The sequence below is a fragment of the Vanacampus margaritifer genome, chromosome 19, assembly GCF_051991255.1.
Source record: "Vanacampus margaritifer isolate UIUO_Vmar chromosome 19, RoL_Vmar_1.0, whole genome shotgun sequence".
Lineage (NCBI taxonomy): Eukaryota > Metazoa > Chordata > Actinopteri > Syngnathiformes > Syngnathidae > Vanacampus > Vanacampus margaritifer.
In genome coordinates, this window is record NC_135450.1 from 7,561,081 (window position 1) to 7,586,069 (window position 24,989).

General features: G+C 41.6%; 1 protein-coding gene and 1 long non-coding RNA gene across 9 annotated transcripts in view; one reads left to right on the plus strand and one right to left on the minus strand.

Moving 5' to 3' along the window:
• stxbp5a (syntaxin binding protein 5a (tomosyn)) overlaps window positions 1-24,989 on the minus strand; it is a 91,903-nt gene extending 66,914 nt beyond the window's left edge. For all 8 annotated transcript variants that reach the window (XR_013289353.1, XR_013289354.1, XM_077552074.1 and 5 more), the window contains exons 1-3: window positions 24,842-24,989; window positions 24,578-24,745; window positions 20,635-20,732 (exon numbers count right to left, since the gene is read on the minus strand). Coding sequence is in view for 6 of the 8 variants with exons in the window: in XM_077552074.1 (XP_077408200.1) it covers window positions 20,635-20,732; window positions 24,578-24,736 (257 nt within the window). In the remaining 2 variants the exon portion in view is untranslated. The remainder of the gene's footprint in view (window positions 1-20,634; window positions 20,733-24,577; window positions 24,746-24,841) is intronic.
• LOC144039110 (uncharacterized) lies at window positions 5,366-24,897 on the plus strand. The gene is made up of 3 exons (XR_013289356.1): window positions 5,366-5,582; window positions 8,105-8,145; window positions 24,585-24,897. It is a non-coding gene; the product is annotated as an uncharacterized LOC144039110 (long non-coding RNA).

The window sequence follows — 24,989 nt, forward strand, 5'->3', positions numbered from 1 at the left end:
GCCGGCAAGCTAACAATGCTCTGCGGGGACAATCTGACTGCGAGTCGTACAGACTGACATGTTCTTAAAGGGCCACGCCGCTTGTTCGTGTGACTGCGTCCCCCCCCCCCCCCCCCCCCCCCCCGCGAGCCGCTAGATTGCTTTGCAAAGCCATCAATAAATGGCGCAGGAAAGGAGCAGCGACGTCTGCGCCGCCCTCATGAATATCCGCGTCGCACGTGCAGAAGAAGACGCGGGGGTTGTTGTCATGCGACGGTGGCGGGGCGCATGCAAATGAGGCGGAAGGCAGCCACATACAAAATTCTGATTTATTTGTACGGCGCGGGCCTCGTATAAATAATTTCCCTAGACACGTTTGATTCATCATGCAGACAAACAATTTAAGCGGTATGCAGCCGCCGAGCATTTCGTCGGCTTCTGTACTCATTTTGGAAAACACTGGCACACACATTCTTGTTTCTGATTTAATGTGGGGCGGCTGTAAAACACGTCATATCTTAACACATATCAACTTATCATGAGGCTTTGATTATGTCGGTTACACAAGTAGGGGCTTAATTTTATGAGTGCCCTAAGTTTTTCTAATTAAAAGTGTTAGGTCGATTTTTTTTTTTGCATTGCTAATATCAGTGGAATAATTTTCAACTCAAGGCACGGAGAAGAGACGGCAAAACGCCCCAGTTTGCACGTTGCACCATGAACAAGACTTGGCGTTCTGTCCTCGTGACCCAGCGACACTTATACAATGAGTGGTGTCGATAACACTGCTAAGTACAGTGTGAAAAGGCTCTTTAATATGAAAAGTCAACTCACTACTGTAACTCTTCCCTCAACTTAGTGGCCAGTTATGAGCGACAAAAAACTGGCTATTATGACAGGACACAAAAAGGCTCAAGGGCCTATGCTTGAAACTGAACAGGAAGTCGGCCATTTTGATTTCAAGGACAGTGAATTCACAGGCTCGGAATCAGTCACTAATACGAGGGAATGTTACCTGATGAGGTCCAATCGGAAGCAGGTATCATACATTGATGAGCAACGCTAAATCATAGTGCTGCAATTACCAATTATTTAATAATTGCTTAACTCATTTGCGCCCAAAAACGTATAAATATGTTCTATTTTAAAGATTACCAGCAAATTGAATCAAAGCTTTGATGCAGCTTCTGAACTGAATAGAATGCTTGAAGCAATGGTAGTTATTACAAAAAAACGGCCATCAGGTGGCAGCAGAGTATAAGAGATCAACCAGGGCCATGTTGCAAAAAGCTCTTTACCCAGTGTTTTAAACAGATTTGTGAATAATGATGAAACTTAGCTATATTTTAATGCTAATTGCTGCAAAACGGAAACTGATAGAAACAAACTTTTATTTTCCTGATGAAAGAAGAGACTCTAATCTTTGTTTTGGTAAGTTCCATGTTTTTAAAGCAATAGAACACAATATTCTGTGGGCCTTGCAAAATCTGTCAAAATCCAGTAAAACAGCCGGGAGCGAAGGGGGTTGCTTCAGTGAAAATAGCTGGGAGTGATTTAAGTTAATTAACTACAATAGATGAGCAACGCTAAATTATAGTGCTCTAATTACCAATTATTTAATTACTGCTTAATTTGTCAACTATTTTGTCGATTATTCGATGAAACATATATTTTTTAAACAGTTTAATTTCCATTATTTCATTCAAAACAAGGCCATTGTTTCAAATTGACAGTGCAGAACATGCACAATCATAAAGTGATGATGATTCAGTCACTAGTTTGCGCCTACCATCAGAAAATGCCAATTATTGTTTGCAAACGAAAAGCTGATATTTTTTATTGTCTCCTTAGTCCGCTTTCATGGAGGACTACAAAAGTCGGAGAATATTTAGTATTGAGAGAATTCGGACAATTTTAAACTAACATGGTCACAAAATGATAAGTCGATTATCAAAAATATATTTACTAATTAATCCGATAATAGATTAGTTGTTAAATAATTGTTGCACCTCTATTTTTTTTATTTTTTTGCCTGCACCATTTAATGTGGGCTGAGCATAGCTTCAAAATTTGTTGTGTATTTCAAGGATTTGCCAAGAAAAAAAAGGTGAGAGGGCAATTCATCGACGCTTGCGGCTTTAATATATTATTAAACATTGCATATAAATGAGTTTCCCACAGTATACTCACATTTCCCCTTAACGATAATGTGAATCACTGGCTGTTCTTTCTCATGAATAGTAATCAAATGGTACACAAGACTATATTTAAAATCGCTCCCACTGACCTGTAAAGATCAACAGGAAAACATTTAGTTGTACTTGACCTACAGCTTTATAATGAAATACGTTGATGGGCGGGAGCCAGCGATGGCGATGGGGGCCAATGTTAATTCAATTTCAAATACCATTACCGGGCCCCTACCATGCCGTAGGGTGATGTCGATTGTTGCTTCCTGGAGCACTGCCTGCTCCGCCTATAGAAGTAGTAGAACGGCAGAAGAAGAAAACGACGAGGGAAGATGTTGAGTCAGCAAAAAAGAAGAAGCTTGTAGCCGCACCAAAACGATGACGTATGAAAATGTGACAGGAGAGGTGAAACAACGAGACGAGAGGACGGAAGAGCAGGAAAGCATAAATTAAAGCTGTGAGCAGAGATGAATCTTCTTAGGGTAAGATTTTCATAACACGCAAGATGCTCGGTCAAGCTCTGACCTTGGAGAGCTGAGTTTTTAAGAGCCGGTGGTGTTTTATGGCAAGTCGAATTTCACTGCCATTCTCTGCCCACACATAATGGCAAAAACTCAAATTCGTTACATTTCAGCATTCGGCATACGAGGCTCAAATTTGGTAGCAATTAGGGCGGAATTATTCACTGCAATCAAAATAACTTTCGGATTTAGTAGAATGCAATTTTGAAATTGCAAAGGCTGTGATTTAGGAAAGTATAAAGCACAAAAAAAGACCACTAACCTCAAGCACCGAAAAAAATGTACAACAATCATTATAATGTAATGAATACAGTATATATTAAAAAAAAAAAAATCGCCAGAATTTTAAAAAATAAATAAATAAAATAAAAAAATTATAATAAATAAATAAATAAATACAATTGTATATAACTGTCATGACAATCTTATGAGTAAAAAATACAGAACAAAACAAAGCTCATGGGTGAAGTTCTATAATAATAATTTCCCCAAAGCAATGCAAAGATGTATTATTTCAAATACATGAAAAGAGGACCTTAATAAATGAATCGCAATTGCAATATTGAGGAAGAAAATCATCATCTCAAGGCACCATTTTACAGTATATTGTGTCTCTGGAATTTGTACAAATGAAGGACATACAGTATACAGTATTAGGATTACATGTTCTTTCTCTGGATAAATAAGTCCTTTTTTTTCCTTTTTTTTTTTTTTTTTAAAGAATTCATGGACACGTTCTAACCAATTAACAAACCAAGAAAAACAGGTGTATATCTGAATAAGAAAAAAAGAATGGGAGCATAACTTGACTATAAACGAGAGTGAGAGAGAAAGAGAGTGAAGTCGGGAATAAGTTTGCCACTGGATTTCCTTGTGTCGATGAATAATTAAAGTGGGGACAGGGAGCCAACACGTGCATTTAGACGGCTTTATGTATTACCCTCTCAAAATGCCAGGCTGGGAAATATTTTATGGAGAACGGATCATCGTGCCAAATTAACCTTTAACATAGTCGCACAGTGAGAGCATGCATCGCTCCACGGGATATGACAGGAATCTATTGACAAACGCGGCGCTGTGTTCAAAATTACACAGCCGCTTTGACAGTGGAAAACAAAGAACAAAAAGTCACTGGGTTAGCACTAACGCCCACTCGATATCGCTTGTTTTTAAACAATCGTTTTTTTTCCCCTTGCGTTAAAGTTGCAGTTGTTTGAAGGTTTAGGAATACCGCAACATCTATGCTAATTCACATTAGCCTGTCAATGGCATTTAACATTCTATGTTAGCATTAAGCTAGCGTACTTTTGATAGGGAACATTATTTGATTTGGTTGAACATTTTGGTGATTAAATATACAATGTTATGCTCTCTTTAGTTTTACGTCTCAGGTGTAAATTAAAATTTAATTAGAAGTGACAAACAGCTTGAAGCAAGCAAACTTTGAAGAGATACCGCAACATCTATGCTAATTTACATTTAACATTCTATGTTAGCATTAAGCTAGCAGACTTTTGATAGGGAACATTATATGATTTAGTTGGAACATAGTTAGTGAATAAATAAACATATGATGTATTTTATTTTACTTTTCGGTTTTAGAGTAAAAATCCGTTATAAGTGACGAACAGCTTGAAGCTTATTTGGAGGACTATGCCAGCAAAATAATATTTTAAAAGCATGTCTGAATAGCTTTAAGTGTGTTTTAATAAGTTTAAATGTGTTCAAAGCTTGTAGAGAAGTAAAGCCCGAAAAAATATGTTAAACAAGGATTTAGGGGGCTGATGTTTCTGTAAACAAACAAAGCCATAACACATCTATTCCTCATCATATTTAATCAGCACTCAGTATTCAGTGTGTGTGTGTGTGTGTGTGCGTGCGTGCGTGTGTATAGCCTCTGGCGCCGCTATCAAACAAATCTTTGCATCTTAGCCACGCTTGGCCGCCAACAGAAAGATTGTCAGTGAGCCGACCAGTAAAAGTGCTCGTGATACTCTTTCAAGGACATGTACCTGTAAGGTGCCAATCAGCTGTAACACTTGACTGACAGTAGACGCGTGGCTTAAGAACAGGTTCTGCATCGCCTTTGTCACAGACACTGCCGGAAGTGTTGCGGAGGCACTTTGGTTGCAATGGAAGATCATTAAAGTGCCTGTTAAGTGGAAATACATGTCTTTTAAATTTGACACCAGATTTGAATGATTAAAGAAAGAAAAAAAAATCACCAAGCTGTTCTGTATGTTCTTAAGTGTTGTGGGTATGTCTGCTTAGTGCGCCGAAACCACACCCGGATCAAATGTCAATCAAATAAAATAAATGGACTCATGAATAATCTGGCAACATTCTCAATAAAACTTCAGATTTCATTGTATTATCTTGATGATGATATAGCTAACATAGGTTAAATATTCAAATTCAAGTTAACCTCGCCGGTTTAGGATCACAACTCCATCATAAACCGAAGACGCCGTACTTTGATTAGTTGCATTAGCCTGACTTATGGCCTGTGAAACGTTATGTTTTTATGGTCGGGAATGATGGCGCGTAGCCATTTGGGCATTGATGCAGAAGTCAGTCAGGGCTTAGGGTAACGTCAAAATGACAGCGACGCCCATCCATCTGTGCTTGAGCGTGCGTCGGTGAGGATTATAACAGTTTGGTTAAGACTAGAGAAGAGAGAGGATGCGGAAGAGAGACACATAATCGCTGAAACCCAACACGCAGACTGTAATGGGGGAGGGGTCGGCAGTGGTGGTGCTACAAAGGCGGTTACATAAGTCAAGAGGATTGACCCCCTGCTTGTGTCTTTACGGACCATGCGGAGAGCGTACGGGAGATGCCCTGGCCTTAAAATGTTTTATGCTAATCTACTCTGTTTTAGGTTGATACTTTCGTAAGTATTTTCAATCTGCCTGATTCATTGTTGCTCTTGTTTTGTAAGCCCTAAACAACAACGTCATCCCAGTTCGTGGGCTAGTTACCTAGCCAGATAGCTAGCCAGAGAGATAGGTAGCTAGCCAGATAGCCAGCCAGCCAGCTAGCCAGCTAGATAGCCAGCCAGCCAGATAGGTAGATAGCCAGGCATGTCAAATCGGTAAAATTACCGAATGAAGAATACTGAGCTCTCCAGAAAAAAGGAAAAAAAAAGATAGATAGATAGCCAGATAGCTAGAGACAGATAGCCAGATAGCTAGACAGACAGATAGCCAGGCAGAGCGAGAGAGAGAGAGAGATACCTAGCCAGATCAGACAGACAGATATTTTTTTATACATCTTAACAACTTCTTCCCAGTTCCTAAAACAATAGCATCAAAAATTAGCAACACAGGATGAGAATAATTTCCACTAGGCAAATTGATCAATCCAAATCTGAGACCTGGCACCTGAAAAAACATACAGTGTTGGTGACAACCTGAATAAAGGCTAGGAAAATGTAAACAATTTCCACGTGTCAATGATACAGTGAACCAGATTAGTGCCGTTATATAACTTTTGAGTTACGGCTGTATTTTCTATTATCTCTCATCGCTCAGCTTGTTCAATCTCTAGTCTTATTTTACGTGTCCTTCTCCCCAGTGAATGCGCTGCTAGCATTAAACATTAGCGACATGTGGATGACAACGTGATGTGTCGGTGCTCCTCAGCTAACTTCATCAGTCAATACACTTGCGGTATCTCACAAATAAAACACATCCACGCATTAGACAGTGAAAAGGACGATTAAAGTCCTTCGTCGACTTTTAGCTCACAAGCTGAGATGCGCCCGTTTTGCTGAGTTATCAGCAAATAAAATGAGATAGAGATGCAAATGTGAGGCGCTCACTGATGCATTCAATTTATTTGCAATTTTCCGCTATGTTTGACTTCCAATTCTTTTGCCGAGTTCCATCACACAGATAATGTGTCATCAGATAAGAGTTTCAATGATTAACGCTTCTTGCGGGAACGTAACGTCCCCGCACAGAGTCTGGTCATGATGTGAACTGTAATTGGACAATAGCTTATTAGCTAAAAGAACAAAGAATGAGGGGAATTTAAAGTAAAAAGTAAAAAAAATTTAAAAAAAAGTCAAAGTTGAGGGGTAATTCATATATAATGCGAAAAAATGTTCACATCGTCATAATTGATTGATAATTGACAGTTGAGCTGGGTGCGATTTCAACAGTCAGTGGACAGCTTGAATTTTCAGGATTTTGATTCATATTGGGGTTGTTGCTTTCTGTGGTGTATCAAATTTAGCAGACATTTATTTTCATTTCATACACACACGATTAGCTCAACATTCTTCAGCGCCGGTGAACAAGCATCAAATTCATTTTGAAGAAACGCCACGGAAGCATTAACACACAGACCTCTGGGAATGGCAGCCCCACAGGTCTTATTCAAAAATGATTTCGGGGAGTTGCGTCGGAGGCAAAAAAGCTGTCGCGTCGCATCAGCGTCCAATCACGGCGAGCAAACAAAAACGCCACGTCCAAACGCAAATGGAAACAGACACTCGCTCGCGCACAATATGCTGACGCAATGCAAACGGTTCTCTGCATACCGGCAATTGCTCTACCTGAACACTCTCAAAGGCACCTACTGTAAACGCACACACACTCAACAACACAGCTTGCTACAATGGCTTTAGCCATTAAAAATTCATGCCACTGCAGCAACAGTTTCTAAGAATGAGCATTGGGACCAGCTGCTGATGAGCGTGCCGAGCGCTGGGGACACGGCGTGATACGGAGGCTGCAAGTGTCTTCGCCATGTCAATTTATGAGTGAGACCGCAGAAAATCATTTTGCCGCGCCGTGTAAGAGCATCGCATTACAGCACGTCTCAGCCAGTTGAGAGGCCGGCTAACACAAAGGGGCAGCCTTCTGGATGCTAACGGTGTCGCCAAGCTAGGGTTTAATGTGCTCGCCGTTGTCCGCGCGCATTGTTTTATCGTCAATCAACGCAACCCGCAATTTAAAGTGAAAGCGAGCGCATCGCCAGGCGGCGGACGGCAAGAGAAATCAGGCCAATGGAAGCCAATCAAGGCTTAATGGGGGGCCCCCGGTGGCGCGGCTAGCCGAGACCTCTCGCGTGGCCGTGCTCATCATTCACATCCACTGGTGTCTGCGAGATAGTGAGGGCTTGTGGCTTATCAAACAAATTAGCTGCTTCACAGGCGAAATCAAAGTGGCCGCGAGCAAAGCTGCAAGGTTAGCCCTTGTTATGAATCACACCAGAAAGAGGACCGTTTGGTTCCAGTTGGGTCAGGAGCAAATGGCCTCACTTCCAAATTCTGCAAACCCCGCCCCCACACAACACTGAGTCACACGGCGGAATGGACGCGATCACTGTTGGCTGCTCTCCATATGCAGACGCTTTTTCTTTGCCGTGTAATTTATTTTCCTCCTCTTCATTTTTCTCAACTTACAGCCCTCCTGTTGCTCGCCGTCAGACCAAGAATGCACCAAAAGGTAACTAACACTACTTCCTATGCTAACCTGCGCTAAATATTCTTATCAAGAAACATCGTGAGGTGGTTTGAACTACAAACAACATGGCGCGATTTTCAAGAATGAAGAGGGTTGCCCTAGCCACTTTAGCTATAGATAGTGTACAGTAACATCTGTTTGTATCTGGAAATGTATTTTTTGTGAGAATTGGTGAGCAGATTGGAGGCAGAGACTCCACAGGTACATATGAAATTTACTCCATATACTGTTCTAATGATTGTGTTTTGGTTTTGGTTCTTATCACTTTGGGGTATAATGCGTATGCAGTTATTATGCTTATGCAGCTCAGGGGTTGTGTTATGTTATGGATGTATTATGCTTATGCATGTCCCTTATGAGTTATTACGATTATGCAGGTTAGGGGGTAACCGTGTTATGAATGTACCATTATGGGTACTGTAATATAATTATGCAGTTACTATGTTCCTAATTATGATAATATGGGCAGTTGCTATGTGCTTATATTAGTCACTCTTATTTTGTAGTTACAATGCAGTTGCCAGGGTCAATAAATAACAAACAAAGGACACATACCTGGTAATTAGCATTTTGGAAACGACATAACCCTAACTGCTAACCAGAAATCAAACGTAACTAACCCAATCAGTTCCTGGTAACATGAACTCTGAGGTCACTAAACCTGCATGTTGCCTCTGAATGACAAACCAAGGGCACATCTTTGGTAACAGAGTAACTAATGTCTATTATATTTGTGTCCGCACAAACCTGCATATCAGTCGGTGTTATTCAAAAGGTGCAGACGACTGCAGAACTCACCCCCCCCCTCCCCTCCAAAAAAACCCACACACACACCGCTGAGCAAGGCAAAGCCAACATTAACACAAAAAAAAGCGTCAATTTACTGCAACACTTTGTCTGGGAACAAACATAAATATAAACTCCTTTGTCACAAACACTCCTACCCCCATATGTCTCTCCGACTCAGGAATTGTCTGCCTCGAACCTTTAGCCCCTCGTCCCCGCGGCCCCTCCCGACCTCCTTCATATCACAGCCACGCTGTGCTTGGATCGGACAGAAAGGCACAACCCCCCCCCCCGGCCGGTCTTGTGCTGGACATAAACGCACTCATATGCATATATCACACAAACACACATAAATACCAACAGGCTGCGGTGGGGGAGGGGCTGTGTGTATGTCAGCCATGTGGCAAGGCATTAAAGGCTGAGTCATGCCGTCATGGGACACATGAGTGTCTTGCCTACGGGGGTCTTGGCATGATGGCATATTTGAGGGCAGCCAGCAGCGCAGCAATGCGTTTGTGTGTGTGTGTGTGAAGGGGTTTAACCAGCAGGGACGAGGCCGAGCATCAAGACTAGCGTCGCTCTATTTGACAGGCGGCGCTAAGTGCCAAATCAGGTGTAGAATCACAGACTCGACCACAGCCAAGCCAGCAAAAGGCCACTTGGACGCACTCAAGTAAAGTTCATAACAAAATGCCATCAATGCAAGCTGGCAGCCGCCGGGCTTAAGGGCAGGCCAGGGGTATTATTTATGCCCCCACTCCACCATCACCCCTCTTTTGCACTGGAGGAAGAAGAAAAAAAAAAGTCGAGTTTGTAACGCTGTGCTCGGCAAGTGGAATGACTGTCGGGCTCTCCGGTTAAGAAGGTAAACTGAATTGGAAAAGATGTCAGATGTCAGAGAACGCTTGAACAAAAACGGAGATTGGATTGAGAATTTTCAAGAAACAGAGGTCTCGGAAGTCATGCAAAAGTTTTTCAGGGAGTCTACAGTAGCATCATACACATTATTGGTAGGAATGATTAACTTTTTTTTTTTTTTTTTAACAATGCCAACGTTCAAGCCATTATTTATATATTTTATTAGAATTATAATATATTCCCAGGTATTTTACAGGGCATGTGCGGTTTACTCATCTTAGCTACTAACCATAACCATAAACCCGAGCTAGCTAGCACAAGCCTATTTGCTAACCCGAGCACAACCCTAACTAAAACATCCGATTTGGGCTCTGGCTTTCTCACACTGAATGACAAACCAGGTCCAGGTTTGGTCACATGACCTAATCGTACCTACTAACCTTATCCTTACATAAAAACCTCGAACCTTGAGGTAATCCCAACCGTATTTGGGTTCGGTCATTTATCCGGTGTTTTGCTCAAGAATCAAAGAACACGGGGCCGTCCATACAAAATAACACATTTTAAATGTGCTGTAGCTTAATGTTATCAACAGCTATGTGCTTAATATTGAATTGTTACAAGCACAGTAGAGTGTATGTGTATAAATGTTTACTTTAGGTTAGAACCCCTAACAAAATCAATAGCATAAAAAAAAACATTAAGCAGGTTTTAAGCTAGTAACAAATTTGATTGCTAATTTTAACTAGCTAGCATAACATTCTTCAACACTAGCTAGCATAACATTGGTGTTGCACTCTAATCTTTTTGATATGGGAAATATTAGATTATTTTGGGCAAAATGTAAGTATCAATAAGGTTTACATGCTTCTACGCTGTCTACAGATGAAATTTTTTAATAATTTGTTGAGGTAGCGCACACACATGATGATACGAGTAGAATCCTTGTTGGCACTAGAGGCTATTTGGTGAAGTTAAAAGAGTAAAAAAAAAAAAGAGGGGGGAAAAAGTAAAATATCAAGCGATAGTGTGTGCTCCATGGAATGCCTGAGAGCAACATTATCCACATGGCCAGGCCGGCTGTCCAGACTTGTTAGCGACTGCAGACGCAGACGCTAATATTCTCCAGCTGGAGTTGTTTGGGGAAGCACGAGGAAAAGTAATAGCTAGCCCTGAGCAAAAGAAGGTAAGTGCATGGCGTCGCGAGGTTGGAGCGAATATTCCGGAAGAAATTAAAGCACGGATGCGGAACAGTCCAGTCGAAAGCAAACCTTTGTCCAAGGCCGAGTTTTTCCACCACGTCCACCAAGTGTGACAAACAGCATAACAACACCACAAATGTAAAGAATACTTTGGTTTAAAAAACAAACAAAAAAAAAAAACACTGATGAGCAAAGAATGGCTCATTTCTATCTTAATGACGCAGGCTAACGAGGCCTGTCGCTAATTAGCTGTGTCGTTTTAATGAATGCCGAAACAATTAGTGGATGGATTGACAAGTCAATTGCAGAATGAGAAGACGTTTGATTAATTGTGAAAGATGACTCCTGTGTCGTGCGTTATGTTTCAGTTTAATTGGCGACGAGACTTTTTCTTGTGTTTTTGTACAGCCAGAAGTGGTCGTCGGATGGGTTGAGTTTACCCTTGTAACACATAATGAGGGTTTTCATCACATTCTTATGTGAAACCATGGCACGCTGGTCGGCTAATTGAATATTTTGCATGCATTTTTTTCCAATTAAAGTTAACTTTGAATCAGGCGACACTTCCAAGGAATTGGCACTGAAACAACTAATTTGCTCCCAAAAGCGTATAAATACGTTCTATTTTTGATGTTTTAAGTGTCCCAAAGACGTATTTATGTGTTTTTTATCCTCTTTTTTTTTTTTTCATACTAGAGCAGAGGTGGTCATCCTGCAGGTTTTGCATGTTGCCCTTCTCCAACACAGCTAATATATGATCAGCTCATCAGCAAGCTCTGCATAAGCCTGATAACGTTCCTGTTGATTGGAATCAGCTTGTGTTGGAAGTGAGAAACCTCCAAAACCTGCAGGACTCCGGCCCTCGAGGACCGAGATTGCCCACCTCTGTGCTAGAGCATGCAGAAGGCTTTGATGCAGCCTCTCAACTGCAAAGAACAGTTGAAGAAATGGTAGTTATGACACAAACGGTGGCAGTAGAGCAAAGAGGTGAACCAGGGCCATTTTGAAAAAAAGCTCATTTACTAACAATTCTAAATAGATTTGTGAATAATGATGAAATGGATAGAAATATATTTTTTTCCTGATGAAAGAAGAGACTCGAAACTTTCTTTTGGTAGGTTCCATGGTTTTATAGCAATAGAACAGAATATTCTGTGGGCCTTGCAAAATCAGTCAAAATCCAGTAAAACAGCCGGGAGCGAAGGGGGTTGCTTCAGTGAAAATGGTTGGGAGTGAATGAGTTAATTTGTCAATAGACAAGTCTGGAAACATAAAGATCAGACAACTCATTGTTATTTCTCTTAAAATGTAGTATCATAGAAACAGGAGCAATAACTGAAACAAGGAAAAATTGTCATGTTTTTATGAAAAAAAGCAAAATGGTCCAAGAAACCTGACATTTGGATTCAGGTCAGGTAACCATTTTATTATATTCCACTTCTATACCTTATTATTATTATTATTTTTTTAACTTTTCAGTTGCAATTGAACTATGCTTGGTGTCATTGTCCATCTGCGCTGTGAAGCGCTATCTAATAAATTCTGAAGCATTTGGCTGATTATGAGCTCACAATTCATCCTCTGCTGTGTCTGTCAGCAGTCATATCAATAAATCCACAATCTCTTACATTTACTCAACCTCACCCCCCCCCCCCTCCCATGTCATATTTGGTAAGCACACCCATAGTCTCCGTGGGAATGATCTTTCCAAACGTGAGGCTCAGATGTCACCACTGTCTGTGTGCATAGCCGAGGTAATTAAAGGTTGCATTTTTATCGATTCAGTGCACTGAAGTTCTGTGTCGCTGTCGTGTATGATTAGCCTGACGCTGAATTAAAGAGCTGGCGTAATGGGAAGCCTTTATCACTGGCGAGACAAGAAGGCTATCGATGTACTCCTCAGTGGCCGGTGAGGCTTTCTCTGCAAGGCCTATAAACTTATCAGAAGCATTGATCTACAGTCCAATTATAATATTTGCCACATTACATCGTATTACTAAGTCACAATTTGTTGTGTATGTAATTTTTTTGGGGGGCGTCCAATCAGATTCCAGACTTTACATATGTGTTGCCAAGTCAATATTTATAATCTGCTTTCACAAATAGTAGTGCCGGTGGATGTAGCTAAAAGAGGTTTGCACTTTTCACAATAAGGAAAAAATATTTTTGTCATATTAGTAAAACTGTCAGTGTTATAGGGAAAATGGAAAAACGGAGATATTAGTTTTTATTTGAATTCAAATCAGATTGTCTTGTGGTTTTGTTTTGTTTTCCATATTGGAACTCTCAGTATGGGACAACAGTAAATGGTAAAATGAGCTGATTAAAAAAAAAAGAAAAAAAAAAACTTCTCCAACAAACCACCACACCTGAAGAAAAACAAACAGCGACAGAAGGAGTGACCGACAAGGACAAATACACACCTGTAGTGTCACTCTCACCTCCAGAAAATAAATTCACATTCCTAGTTTGCCAACAACTAAGCACATAGTAGCACAACAAATACACAGCCCGCAAACAAAAGTGTGGATCCAACAACAGTGGAAAAGAAAGGACCAGAGTTCTCAGTTGTTCCTACCCCACGGGGGATTTCAAATCTCGCTGATTTTAAATCAATATATAAGGCTTTGAGTTACCACATACTGCCATACGTGGCGCCAAAGACGCACGGAGGCTGTCGACAAACTGAAAGCAACCTTTTTGTCCTTTAGTTTCAACATGGAGGAGGACGGACAAAGCCGATGAAGGACGATGGTCGCCATGGTCGGTATCCTCAACTTGGCCACCAGGGTGCAGTATAACAGTCAGTAGTCAGGTTTCCATTCAATTGTTTCAAATTTTTTAAGCGAATTTACTGAAAACGGGCATGTCCATCTTTTTTTTTTTTTTTTTTTGCGAATATTGAAAGGGGACTCCGCCGCTGTAGGTGGCGGTATACACCATAGAGATGTGATCTACCAGTAATTAAAAAAAAAAAGAAAAACAGGAAGTTGTATGAGTTTTCTTTTGTAATTCTTGATAAACCGTATTTACATCCAAAATTGCATTAAATTTCGCTTATTTAATTAATTCCAAAAACATTTCAGTTTCGTCGTCCCCCCAAACATACCTTACTTTATCATCCGCCATTGCTTTGTGACGACGTACGTGTGACCCGGTCAAAACGTGCAACGTGTATCCGGTCTTGCCAGCGTTTATTCTGCAAAACCTGTTTTCATAGCCAAAACTTGCATTTTCCTTTTTTCGATACGCGTCAAAATCCACCCCCTCCAAGCGTAAAAACTTTTTTTGCGAATTTTGGGCCCTTTTTTTGATTTTCTAGCGTTTCCATTCAGTTTTATTTTCGCATTTCTTGAAAATTCTAATAAAAATAGGTGGATGGAAACCCCACTATTAAGACGAAGAAGATTTTCTTAGTAAAGTGCATTATTAGTTGTTTTTGGCAGAGAACAAGGAATCGATTGTTTACATGCATTGATGCACTTTATATTCAAGTATCTGTTGCTTAAATGGTTATATTCATTAGCTTGTATATGGTGTTTCGCATTGTGTGTTAGCATTAAGCTAGCAGAAAACAAAGTTTTGGGTTTGACCCACGTGTAAATCTTTTTCTTATTTTCAATTTGACAACTGGATTAGGAAAAGTGCAAATGTGTGTGTGTGCGCACATGAAGGCGTGTATTTACAAGGAGCCACTCGAGCGTTAGCTGCCGTCTGTTGGGAACAATTAGCGCGCAGGTTGCTGACCTCACAGGCATTGCCTCTGTCATCGCACAAAAAAACATGCCTCAAAAAGTCAAAAATTCATAATACTGCTGATTTAACAAAATTACAATTGAAACATTAATTGTCAAATAAAGTCTTTAAAAAAATGTAAAAAATCCAGAACAATCCTTGTTAAGTATTCTCCCAAAGCGACAACCTTGCATGGGGTCATCAAGATTTGTATCCTCGGAAGAACTTTCATTCGTGAGCAGAGGTGACGCGTGGCATCCCGAATTACGATGACTCGCGTGAAGACCTACGGCCGAGCGAGCGCGTGCGCAACGTTCCCTCAGATTAAGGCTAATACTCTCTCCTCAATCTTTCCATTAAGTACCTGGTAAGTACATTTCAAAAGTCATACGTCTGGCTTAAGCGTGCGCACGGCCCCTCGTGGACGTGAAGCAAGGAGGCAAGTACAGCCGTCCCGCCGAGCGCCATCCTATTTGGCTCGCTTGTCCGAGTTAAAGGACTTTAGCGGACGAGCCTGTCAGCAGACGGCGCCGCTGCGAAAGGAGCGGCGGCTAAATTGTTGCAGCACTGATGCAGCACAATTTGTTTTCCTCTTCTGAGAAGCGGCGGAACAGAGGTTGCGCTTGGCAAAAGCATGAAAGATGCTTTGATGAAGTCGCTGCTAAAACACACGCACACACATCCTGCTCAGTAGTGAGCGTTTATGGCCAGCAAGGCTTTCTCTGCTTGTTTTTCAGTCCACTCGATTAATGCAAAGTAGCATCTATGCTGCTGTGCTAGAACCGCTGCAGCACATGACGTTCTTTATCCTCCGCGAAGAACAACTAATATCAGTGCCGTACTGACAAACTGGAAGGAGCTGAGACGACTGAATGAATAGTATATCCGTCTCCTTGTCTTAGAGTGCCCCGCCAGGTGGTCAAAGTGGGCATACCAGAAAGAGAAGCACACCTTTTGTTTTTATAAAGTTTCATGGAGTCCTACATTTCCTAATTTATAGGGATGGTCATGCCATGGTCCCAAAAACAGATTTATACGTTTGTTTGTTTTTAATGCCAGAGCATACATAAGGCTTTGATGCAGTCTCTGACCCAAAGAGGTGGCTTAAAGCAATGGTAGTTATTACAAAAATATGGCCAGCAGGTGGCAGCAGAGTATAAGAGATCAACCAGGGCCATGTTGCAACAAGCTCTTTTTCCCAGTATTTTCAACAGGTTCGTGAATAATGATTAAACTTAGCTATATTTTAATACTAATTGCTGCAAAACGGAAACAGATAGAAAAATACTCTAATCTTTCTTTTGGTAGGTTCCATATTTTTATAGCAATAGAACAGAAAATTCTTTGGGCCTTGGAAAATCTGTCAAAATCCAGTAAAACAGCCGGGAGCGAAGGGGGTTGCTTCAGTTAAGTGAGTTAAAGATCGATACCAGTATGAGTACTCAAATCTTGAGTACTCACCGATTCCACGAGTACTTTTGTTACAGAAAACCCCACCGCAAAAAACAATGACAATTTTAAATACATTTTACATTTATTCTTTAAACTGCATGAAATTAATGGCAATTTTTTACTCTTCTAATTTCTAATTCCTGATTGTAAAATGGCCATAAGAGGGCGGCCAATAGTATCGTTACCCTGAAATAAGGCCAGGTATCAGCACAATCGCAATATCAGTAGTCGCACTTTTGTTTTTCTTTCAGCGAAAGTCAAACCTATAAAAACTAATTATTTATTGATAATAATCTGCAATACAGATTAATTTATTGCTTGTGTTTGTTCAAAAATCCATTGGAAGATGACCTTGAAAAAATACTAAATTGCAATCGCAATACTGAGGGAGGAAAAAAATGGCAGATTGTTTTTGTTTTTTTTCAAAGTGTCTGTCCATTTACATTCACACATAAAATGCGTTCGTCCATTTTCATACATACAACAAACAATGTATAAAAAAAGTTCAATCATTTTTTTGCACTGAACACAAACCTCAATTTATTTAAAAAATAAAATAAAATCTGTCTATCCAGTCACATACACGAAACGTAAACATCTGTCTTTCCGTTCGTAAGGTTTGAGTAACCCCCCCCATTAAGTTTCAATCTTCACTTTACCGGATGGATAGATGCGCAATGTAGCACAAACTTTATAGCCGTTATAGAAAAGCAATCTTTCAAGGGCATCAGTGACAAATTGAACGAGTCAATCCCAATATAAATATTTCAGCCGCACGACAGCACTTCCGAATGAAAACTCAACACGTTATGAAAACAATTGTGAATCGCTCGCAGCCGGTTGCCGCACGCAGATCAATAGCAATTCTATTCGTCAAGCCGGGGAGGGATCGCCGACCTCTCCCTCCTTCACACGACACCTACGGGACAATGTCCCCTCTTTCAGGAGCACCGGCCATCACACGCGGGACGCTTCTGGGACGGGATCACACGAGAAGTGACGGGCTTTACGGCTCCGGAGGGGATCAGCCCCGTCTCCTCCGAGAATACGCCGACGCTGACACACGTACACACCTCCCGTTCCTGCTGTAATTCTCGGTGCTGTACCGCGGTGCCAGCCCGAGGCCCTTGATCTGCCACTTCCTGTAATTCTCTGAAGGGGGGGGGTGGAGAGGGGTGCCGCCAAATATCCTGGCAGTCCGTACAACTACACACGGGCGCATACACAATTATAGCACAACACAAAATAGCACCCCTTGGAGAAATGTGTGCACCAGCCAGTTTGTCATCGGCTAAACTGTGCCAAACTTCAAGTAGAACATCCAAATGAGATGAGGTCCAACCCAGTGCAATTGGTACCTGGACCTTCATGTGGGGATGTAATCCGATTAGTCCGCCTCTTATTATCACCAAATCATCTATGTGAAAAATAAATAGAAAACGCAATACAAGAGAATTCCACATTGGGCATTTAAAGCAACATTAAAAAAACTTTTAATGTTATGTCTGAAGGAAGACCACATTTCCCATGAGGACAATCGCATAGCGTTGTTTTTTAGCTCACGCCAAACGAGTGACATCCGGGCCAATATTGATCCTTGACTGTCCTTTTATTCGAGTAGGTTACTTTTTTTTTTTTTTTGTGTCTCCTCATACAAAACTTTTCAGTTGTTATGCAGCTTCTGCCAGGAAAGCAGTAATAGTGCGTCGACATTCAAATTGATTTCAAATTGACTTCCGTCTTTGCAACGAATGGGGAAAAGGGGAAGTGACGTATGCCATAAAGCAGTCAGCACATTTGTAGTTTTTTTGTGTGGCAGTGTTCCTACCACCCTCCTCAAAGTTGTCAGTAAAAATGATACAGACCACTTCAGGCCATGGCAAAAGGTAACATTCAATTAGTTTTAAGCCGATGTTTCATCAAAAGAAATATGAAAATATTTTATTAAAAGGTTGAAAAGTTCCTTAGTGCTACTTTAAAACAACCACGTGTGATGAACAGCCCCAGTGCTCATATAATAGACACTGTAGGCGGTGGGCAGATTACAGTGGGATGGCAACACACAGAGGCTAAAATCTGATTGCCCCCCCCAAAAAAAATGCTCCAACCACATCATGAAGTCTCCATTACGGCTTCATTTGTGCGCACTGCGCTGCTATCGCTGCCATCGAATGAGCAGACAAAGAAGAGACGCACGACTCCCAATTGACCTTGACTCCGATAAGACTTTTGTCTGAGACAGCGATCAGTCAAACTCCAGATACGTCCCATGGTTCCATTTCAAAGCGACCACTTTTCAGCCAGGCGGGAAGAGACTGAGGAGCATCCCGCTCACTTCTTGTTTAGTTTTTCCCGGTCAGCCTGTCGCGCAGTAATCCCCATTAAGCTTCGTTAAGATGATCTAAACCTAAAGTAATCATGATGTACACTTTGGTGTTTACATTCACGTGCACACAAAGCATCTATCCTGTCACTTAGAGGATATAAAAAGTCTACACACCCTTGTTGCTACATCAGGTTTTTGTGACCAAGATGAATCATTTCAAAACCTTTTTCACTATTAATGTGACCTATAACCAACTCAATTGCACAAGTGTGCACACCCTTATAACTGGGGATGTGGCTGAACACAATGAACTGATCACATTACTAAAAAAATATTAAATGCCAACGAAGCATCCTCACCATAAGGGAAATTCATTCCGCCAATGTTTAAATAAGAGAAGCTACTCCGATAGACTTTAAAGCAACACTAAGGAACTTTCAGTTTGCGTTGATTATGGCGGCGCCATATGGACAAAAGCGGTATTGTTATGCCTGAAGGAAGACCAGATTTCCCATAAGGACAAACGCATTGCGTCGTTTTTTAGCTCATGCCAGCGGGTGGAAGCTGGGTAGCACCCTTTTTCGTTTTTCTTTTTTGTCTCCTCAGACAAAACTCTTCAGTTGTTTTGCTGCTTCTGCCAGGAAAGCAGTAGTTGTGTGTCGACATTCTAATTGACTTCGTAACGAATGGTGAAAGGGGGAAATGACGTATGCCATAAAGCAGTCAGCACATTTGTAGTTTTTGTGTGGCAGTGTTCCTACCATCCTCCTCAAAGTTGCTTAGTGCCAGTAAAAATGATACAAACCCCCTCACGCCATGGCAAAGGTACAATTCAACTAGATTTAAGTCTTTGTGTCATCAGAAAAATTATGAAAATATTTGATAAAGGTTAAAAAGGTCCTTGTTATTGAAGAGGAATAAAAAATATTTGTCCTCTTTGCGTGTTCCAAAACTTGAAGACAGATTTAATGTAAGAAAAAACACCTTTGTAAAAATGATTTTAATCTAACAGAGATCTCTGGACATTGTGACAATCTCCAATTCATCACTTAACAGGTGGAATTCAGAGCGCCGAATGTGCCTCTTCCGCGTGTAAAATGGCTTCTTATAGTTAAAACCGACCGCCTCTCTTTCATTTGTAGACAAAACATACTCTCTGGGTACTTTTCCATGAGCGATGGCGAAAACAGAGTCAGGGGTGCGTGTTCGAAACAGATTCTGTTCTCAAGGACCAAATGTGTTTTCCCACAGAGAAGGAACTTCTAGACCAAATAATATGTCCCAGCTTAAGGTCAAATTATACTGAGTTCAACACTACTTGTTTTACACGTCTATAAAACCTTTCAACATGGTTAATATAAAGAATTAAGATGTTAATAATGTATAACAATGGTTAATATATGAAAATAAAGAATTTAAATGTTAATAATATCTAACACTATGCAATTAGATACGAGCTGGATTTTTGCCTGTTTTACTGCCCCTTCTCTTTTTTTCTGAACCACTGAAGCCCTTTGAGATACTTTTGTGATTAAGGGCACCGTAAATAAACTTAACTTGACCGAACTGTCTTTTCAGCAGTTCGAGCATCGCTCTTATTCCTGCCCGTGGCTTTTTTTCCCTAACCTTCGCATCGCAGGTGAGCGAAACCAGAGTCGAGTCGAAGCGGCGGCTGCCAGCGAGCGGCTGCGAGGGAACGGCCAAGCCTTCAGCTCTCGGTCACGCTAATGAGCTGGCGCGGGTTGTTGGACAGGCAAGGGAACACACGGAGGACCTGTAAAAGCAGCCTGACAGCGGCGAGCTCGCCGGCGTCCTCTGAAGCCGTACGACTCCCCGCGGTGGCGTTTGTTTGCAAGCTGTCGTCGCCGTTTGCCACTGCGTTCTGCTCACACGTGACTTTCGATAACTTGCGCGTACTCGAGTATAAACACAGATACTTTTCAACACAAAAGGCCCGAACCAGCCAATCATCTCTTTCGCACCCCATGTTTCGACATACGTATCAATCAGCAAAAACTGCACTGCGGATGTTCACTTACCCGTCGCCAGTTTCCAGGAGGATGCCGGAAACGCAGATATTAAGCTTCGACAACCGCCCCTTAGAAAGGATACAATCTGAGCGCTCCGCTCTGAGTGCCGATGGCCAGGATCTTCTGCACGGGGTCGAACGCCATGGATGACGGCTGGTACGGGAAGCCATGACGGACGGTCTGCATGGAGACGGGAGAGTTTCAATTAGCATTCGACAGCTGCGGTGTTACTTTGGGAAATGATTTTGCGCACCTGGTCGGGGTAAACAAACACAGCAGATGGATGTGGAAGTGGAAAAGTCAAAGGCTGTGTTCGGAATCATTCCCTTTCCACTATATAGTGCCCGATCTTGTGAGTTCGAGTTTTGTTGGGGTGTTCAAGCGTGTAGTGAAAATAGGGATGAAAGAATATATGCCTGTGAGTACTGTTGTTGTTGCTGAAATGTTTATAATTACCATAAAATCTATGCTAATTCCCATGTATGAAGGTTCGCATAACGTGTTAGCATTAAGCTAGTGGACTTTCTTGAGATGAAACAATTGGTTTGGTTGAATATTTTGAAGTTGAAATAAATAATATTCCATTCTCTTTTTGTTTTGTGTGTTAGTTTTAACCCTGGAGAACCCAAGAACCCTTTTCTTCTTTGGAAAATTATAAGTATACATTAAATGACTGCTATAAGTTCACTGAACACCAAAATATGTTTTTTCAATTTTAACCCTTTTTTTTTAACTAGCTCAGAGTTGCTAATTTATCCCCCCAAAAATATATATAACATACTCCTAGGCATTCTGCAACATGATTTGAAATAGATTAACAAAAAAAAATAATAATAATTTTACCATCTGATGGTTTGCTGAGAAGATGGTTTTGTTTAGATTTATTTCCAGCTCAATAAAACAGCATGTTGCCAGCCATCTTGTCACAACCACTCTGGCTCATGTAAGTGCAATATTCATCCACTAGATGGCCCCATGCAGGGGTCAGAAGTGGCACTCTGGACTTTTGAAGTTAGATTTGTAAAAAAAAAAAAAAAAGGTCTTTGTTATTTGAGTAGCAGAATTTATAGGGGCCAAATTTGACTCCGTGGGTTCTCCAGGGTTAAACTTCACCTGGCAGTTACAAAGAAATATCTTGAAACAAGCATGCTTGTCCTCTTATTTAAATAACTATGTGAGCCAGAGTCTTATTTTCATCAAAGTGATTCTATTTCATAGCCTCCCAGAGAGTGAATGCAGGCGCTGAGGAATACTTTCTAAGAGTGTTTTAATAAATTTAAAAATGGGCCTTCAAATCCTTAATTAGTGATTAGGGAGTACGGAATGAGTGAATGATTCCAAAGACAGCCAATGTACTTTTTTTGTCACACTGATATTTGGCTTCGCTATTTAGGATGCTTTCATAATCACGGTCCTATTTTGAGAATCCTCCACTATCGCTCCTCTCATTTTTTTTTTTTATCTTGTTTTTCTCTCAGTCACCGCCTCCCACATGAAGTCGTGATTAAGACTGAAGATACAGGAAATCTGCAACAAATGCAGAGATTTTACCGGTTTGTTTTGTTTTACCCAACTCGGTTCCTCCGTAGGTGTGCAACTGGGGCTTTATGACATCAGTCATCTGGCAGAGGGCTGTGTTTGTTTGCTCAGTGGCAGACGGTAAAGGACGTTATGTAAGAGAAGCCCAGTGCAGCACAGACACCTGCCGTCCTCGCAAACGAGGCATGGTGTGAATTGTGCACCCCGGCCAGCACATTAGGTACACCTACCTGCACAAGTGAATGAAAAGCGTTGCGATTCAACACTGGTGGAGAAGAATTCATTGAACAATATTTGTAGTGTTGTGGCATGAATATACAGAGCCAGAAAAACTGAATCCGTCCATTCACATACATATAATGTAAGGAACCAGCTATCCATTCATGTGTGCACATTGTAAACATCCATTTGCCCATTCACATACATGTGAACATCTGTCTGCTTCATTCATAAACACACAATGTAATGTCCGGCCTTCCATTTACTGTATATACGCGCATAATGCAGCCTGATGGCAAAAAAGTGCCTACCATATCAAAATAGTAGTGCAGGAAACTGCAATTACAACGTATCTGTCGGTCCGAGGCACACTAGCAAACAAGGATGGGGGGAAATGAGGATCGCGTCACGTTTATTTTATGGGCGTGTGGATGAACTTTGCTGAAAAGGAGAATCAGGGCCGTGAGAAAACGGGCCCGTGTCACACAGTGACCAACTAACACAACAATGGAGGAAAACGAGGGTCTCTTGCATTTACCTATAGAAATATCCAAGAGAAAATGATCTCGTTCACTGTCAGGCATTTTTAAAGCCGAGTTGCTAACCATTATAGAGCATTTTGGCTGATCTTTCAAGACCCACAGAATATCATGTTCTGTGACAGTGTAAGCACCAAACCTACCAAAAGAATGAGCAGACTCTTAATTTGCCAGAGGAAAAAAAAAACAGCTTGGTTCTGTTTTTTTCTGTTCTTTAGTAAGGAACTGTGGAACATGGGTTAGTTTCACCAAAAACATCCATTTCGGACCAAAAAGATGAAGAACTCATGCTATTTCTGGAAAGAAGCATGTTATGCAGAAGAGGGACTTTGACACTATTATGTGTTGCTTTTATGACACCTAAAACTATAAAAAAAAAAAAAAAAAAACAACACTAACTAAGGGCTTTTGATGGCAAAATATAATTTTTTTACATTAATTATAAAATGCTCCGTGAGCAAAGCTGAATCAGAGCTTGGCCCGAGTTAAACATCAGTGGCTTTTTTTTTTTTACATGCTGTCCGTCATTGACCCGTGTCATCATTTTCTCAAGATTGAAACATTTTGCACCATACATATTTGTACTATGTTCAAAAGTAACGCTCGCTATACAGTAACTAGTAACTACCAGAAGACATATGTACTGCATATTCTCAGCGGAACTATTTAAAAGATGCCAAAAATATTGACTACATGGGTGTGGACTGTGGAGCCATTGTTGTCAGATGCGGAAGAAGGTCTAATCTATCCAAAATGGGTGAAAAACATAACGTGACCGCTATGTGCGTCGGTGGTTAGTTAACGGTTAAAATCCAGTTGATGAATGTAAACGTCCACACGGCAATGAATGAGTTAAAGGGGCAGAAAAGAAAGAGGCCTCTGCAGCGAAGTGGAGACTGTGGAGTCTAACACTGACTCCACGTTAGTCCGTCACCACTTAAGACACATAAAGCATAGTGTAAACATTAAACAAGCGCACCTCCTGACTTCGCACCACATGACACAGAGACGAAGCAACCACAGAGCGTGCGGGGCGCATGCTGCATTATTAACCCCATCCACATGCTGTTATTGTGGTTGCTGGAGCTGGGGGGGGGGCAAACCTTTCATTCTGCTAATTCCGCTAACACAACTCACTTCAGGGCACCATCAGTCCCCCCTCCCAGCCCCAAAACAGATCAATGACGTTGGGGTAAAGTGCGGAGGGGAGAGAATGGAGAAAGACGGGACAACGTGCACATGTACACACTCTGTTCCAGTGATATCCCATTCCCGACCATTCTTGCTAATCCAAAGCAAGCTGATTATGCAAGAGGGGATCAGCGGGGCCCATCCCCTCTGATATGACAGTTCACGCCGAGAACGTGTGCACGCCGGACGTAAAAAAAACAACATAGGAGAGCCCTGGTGTAGTGTTTTTATGTAAATGAGCAGCAGCCAAGGGGGGCGGAACCTCAGCGGGAACTTAAATCGCATTTAATTTCCTGTGACATGGGTGGGAAACCTAAGGCACATAGGCCAAGAGGTTTTGATGGCCAAACCCCCCTTTCCCTTGTGAAATCCTTTTTTTTTAACACAAAACCTCAAAGCAACTGTTGTTAAAAACATAATTCTTATAAACTGAGATGGACGGCAACAACCCCCCCCCCCCCCCCAAAAAAAAAGGAATACCTCCAGCAGGTAATCATTGCATGGTGTTGACATTCAAACTATCAATTCTCCGTTTACCTTACAGAGCTGGAAATGCTCGGACTGGAGGTGCTCCTGGACCAGATGGTTCTCCTGCGGACCCACTTGGACCACCGGGTTGGATGAGGAGGGGGCGGAGGAGGACGAGGACACCTCTTTCAAGCCGTCCAACACCTTCCTGATGTTGAACTTCTTCATTTTTTGTCACTGCGGAAGGAAGGGATCACACGTTGGGCATGAGTGGAAGTGGAAGGAGGTGGGAGGGGGTGGGAGGGGGCGTGTGGATGGAGAATGGCCACTTACATGCACACGTAGTCGCTCTCTCTCTCCACCCGGTAAATCTCACGTTTTAGTGTGTGTTTTCCTGCGAGCTCTCCATGCTGCAAGGCTCGAGCCACACAGTCTTCTTCTCAGCCGATTCAGTGAGGGGGGTGAGGGGGGAAGAGGAATT